The sequence below is a fragment of the Arachis ipaensis genome, chromosome B10 (genome assembly GCF_000816755.2).
Source record: "Arachis ipaensis cultivar K30076 chromosome B10, Araip1.1, whole genome shotgun sequence".
Lineage (NCBI taxonomy): Eukaryota > Viridiplantae > Streptophyta > Magnoliopsida > Fabales > Fabaceae > Arachis > Arachis ipaensis.
The window spans coordinates 26121099-26125293 of NC_029794.2; the positions used below are offsets into that span (position 1 = coordinate 26121099).

Consider the following 4195-nt stretch of genomic DNA (forward strand, 5'->3'; position numbering starts at 1 on the left):
TATCTCCAGACAGGGGTCTTGCCAGGCGACGTCAAAAATGCTCGGCATTTCCGCCGACAAGCCTCCTTTTATACAATTTTTAATAATTGCCTATATAGACGGGGATTTTCCCGTCCATTACTCAAATGTCTTTGCAGATCAGAAGCCGAGCTTGCACTTGCTGAGGCACATGAAGGGATCTGTGGTACACACCTCGGAGCCCGAAGTCTGTATTCGAAAATCCTCAGAGCTGGATTATATTGGCCGACAATACGACAAGATTGTCAGGCAAAAGTCAAAAGCTGTAACAATTGCCAAAAACACAGTCCAATTACACATCTCCCGGCTGAACTCCTACACTGTTCCGAGGTTAGTTGGCCGTTCAACCAATGGGGCATAGATATCCTCGGACCCTTTCCAACAGCAGCAGGTCAGGTAAAATTCCTTGTGGTAGCAATTGATTATTTTTTCAAATGGATAGAGGCACAGCCTCTAGCCAAGATTACATCACAACAAATGCTTTCCTTTGTTTGGAAATATATTATTTGTCGATTCGGAATTCCTCGGCACATTATCATAGATAATGGTCGCCAGTTTGCCAATCAGAAATTTACATCTTTCTTGCAGAACTTGAAAATCAGACACCACTTCTCATCAGTAGAGCACCCACAAACAAATGGGTTAGCTGAAGCCGCAAATAAAGTAATATTACATGCTCTAAGAAAGAAACTGGATGATGCAAAAGGCCTCTGGGCCGAGCTTATCCCAGAAATCCTATGGGGGTACAATACAACAATGCACTCAACCACAAAGGAGACACCTTTCCGTTTGGTCTACGGCTCAGACGCAATGATACCTGTAGAGATCTCCCAATCCTCACTACGCACAGAATTGGCCGACCAAACTACACAAGACATAGTCCGGCAAACCGAACTTGATCTCATTGAAGAACTTAGATCGTCCACAGCAATCAAACATTTAGCCATGCAACAGCACATTGCCCGAAGATATAACCAACGACTTCAACCAAGGTCTTTCCAAGTCCACGACCTTGTGCTCCGAAAAACAGAACAAGCTAGGAAACCACCAGAACATGGCAAACTAGCAGCTAATTGGGAAGGCCCTTACCGCGTCATAGAAGTAATCGGCAATGGAGCTTATCGACTACAAATACTAGAGGGTAAAGATCTCCCTAACACTTGGAATGTATCTTCCTTAAAGTTATATTACAGTTAATACCAGGGACAGGCCAGTACTCTTTTTCCTACTACCAATATTTTTCCCACACGGGTTTTGCTTGGAGAGGTTTTAACGAGGCTAGCCTACCTGGGCCTTTAAATTCAAAGGTCTTACATTACTAAAATCCCTTATCCAGTCAATATTATTTGCATTTTATACTTTTCAATTTGTCAAAATTCAAACAATCCGATCTAACTCGGAATCAGATCATCAGAAAAAATCCGATCTAACTCGGAATCAGATCATTTCATCAGAAAACAATCCGATCTAACTCGGAATCAGATCATTTCATCAGAAAACAATCCGATCTAACTCGGAATCCGATCATCAGACAACAATCCGATCTAACTCGGAATCCGATCATTCAATCAGACAATATCCCGATCTAACTCGGAATCCTATCATCAGACAACAATCCGATCTTACTCGGAATCCAATAATTAAATCAGACAACATTCCGATCTAACTCGGAATCCGACCATTCAACAAAACACGTATCCGACTTATCTCAGAATCTGACCATTCAAGAAAGCATGAGCAACCCATCTCAGAACCCAACAATGCTTAATTTTGCCAACTCAATCAAATACCCGATCATAGTCATATCCACAACATTATGGTATCTCAATTCACAATCATTGCCAAATGACCATAACAGTTATTATCATACCTATGAATCGGCATCCCAAAATTGGCCTACTCACCTTTTTTAAAGGCAATTCACCATACATCAACAACATTATATTATCATAATATGCAAACAGAAATAACCAAGTTTTTCCTCTACCAGAAAAGTAGCAACATATAAGCTACAAAAGCCAACTAAAAATGTCTACACATTAAAAGCTCAACTCAGGAGCAAAACAAGTCTACAAAAAAACAAATTACACATTCTCATCTCCTTGCTCCGCAGCACCATCATCCTCAACCATGACACCATCCTGTACTATTTTTCCCGGATCCATTGCCGATAAATCAACCTTGGGAGCCAGAAACCTCGCCCGAAGAACAGCCCTCTCAAAACCTTCAAGGAAGGAATCCAGAATCTCTCCTTGCTTATTCTTCAACTCCTTCATCTGGGCAGTAACCTCAATCATACGGGTGCTCAAAGAAGATAAGTCAGCTTCTTTCTTCTTTAAATCTTCCACATCCTTGGCATAGCTCTCCTTCACCTCTTTCAAATATTTTTCAACCTCAAATAACTTCACCTCAAGTTCAGAAACCTTAGCAACTTTTATAGCCAACTCTTCCTTCAAACTCGGATCCTCCCTCTTTCCAACCATCTTCCGATGAATCTTCTCACGACTGCGCCCCAAACTCGCCAGTCGCAAACCCACCACCTGAAGATCAAAGATTAACATATTACTTTTCCCAAAACAAACACACAAATAACACTTTTTACCTCAAAAACAAAAATTACCTGCATATATTGATCAATTGCCACGTCCCCCACCTCTTCCGCCAAACTAACATCAGACGGGGTCTGGCATACCTCATCCACAGTAATCATGAAAGGATGATCTTTCCCCCAGAGCGACGACCCCTCACTCCGCTCAACAAAACCATGCAACTTTTTCTGGTTTTCACAAAACCTATGAAGCTCTTCCACCGGAACATCATCATTCTCATCACCAGAAACATCGGACGAATCCACCACATCACCCTTTCTCCTCTTAGCAATAACTTTTCTCCTGCCCCGCCTTGGTTGATCAACCTCGCCAGCACCAACCTTCTCTGCCTTGGACGAGGATACCTCTTTATCCAAACCCTTGCTCTTCACCCGAGACCTCAAACTCGCGGCAGATACACCTGGGTACTTCCCACCTGAAAAACACGGAAAACAAAAAATGGTCAAAAACCTCAGACATAATACAACATCCACAATTCAAAATCTTACCCAAATACTCCACAACAGCAGCCTTATTTTCTTCCCATTGCAGCAGGTCATAAACAGAAATCAATTCTTGCCGATCAACAAACTCGGTCAAAAACTCAATCATGCACTCATCCTTCGGACTTATAGATTCAGGACCTAAAATGTTCTGAGGCTCTGAACACCACCAGAGAGGAAATCTTTCCCCCAAATGCTCATCAACATAAAACAGAAAGTCATCTTCGCAGCTACTTACCTTAAGGTACATTTCCTTAAAATTCTTAAAAGATGATTTGTATAGCTTGAACACAGCAAAACCGGGAGAGCTGTTTAAATTTATCCAACCACCCTTCCAAACTCCCTTCGCTTGAAACAGTGAGAATAACAGCTCCACTGACGGATTTTCCTCCAAAAATTCCATCAAAACCTCAAACGCCTGAAGGAAAGCCCAACCATTGGGGTGAAGTTGTGAAGGCGCACGGTTTAACTGCCTCAGAACTTTACACTCAAAATCACTGAAAGGGATTCTCACCCTCAGTTCTTCCAAAACAGAGCTATACATAAAGAAATGCTCAAAACCCTCCCCTCTATGAAAAACCCTATCATCCACAGTACAGGGTAACAGTTCCAATCGAACCTCAGAATTAGCCCTAACAACCTTCAACTTATCTATCTGATTCACAGCACCAACATCCAGAAACAAAGAGACACGATCCCTTACATCATCATTCACCCAGTCATAAGACCAATCTATCCTCCCTTTCGTTTCTTTCTCATAACCCATTGAAAAATCAAAAGCAGAAAAGAAGAAGAAGAGGCAACGGTTATGCAGAAAAACCAAAAATAACCAAGAGTAACTCACCTCTTTTACTCATTGTTTGGATGATAACACTTGAGGAAAATAAAACAGCAAGCATGCAACCCTTCAGAATTCCCAAAACTTTAAATTCACCCACTTTAAACCCAAAATTTCCCTTCCCATCAAATCAGTCGTGTCAAAACCAATAAACCCACCTTGGAAACATGCAAACTCATTAATACCTTCATTTAATTGTTTCTCTTTCCTAATCATGCATGCTTATAGCCTCAGTAACTGTTCAATAA

At 41.5% G+C, this 4195-nt stretch overlaps 1 protein-coding gene across 1 annotated transcript; it reads right to left on the reverse strand.

Annotated features, from left to right (window-relative positions):
* Positions 2066 to 2749, reverse strand: LOC110268285. The gene is made up of 2 exons (XM_021114241.1): positions 2639 to 2749; positions 2066 to 2558 (listed from the first exon to the last, which is right to left on the reverse strand). Exons 1-2 carry the CDS (start codon positions 2726 to 2728, stop codon positions 2103 to 2105), a joined length of 546 nt encoding a protein of 181 aa, XP_020969900.1. The 5' UTR covers positions 2729 to 2749; the 3' UTR covers positions 2066 to 2102.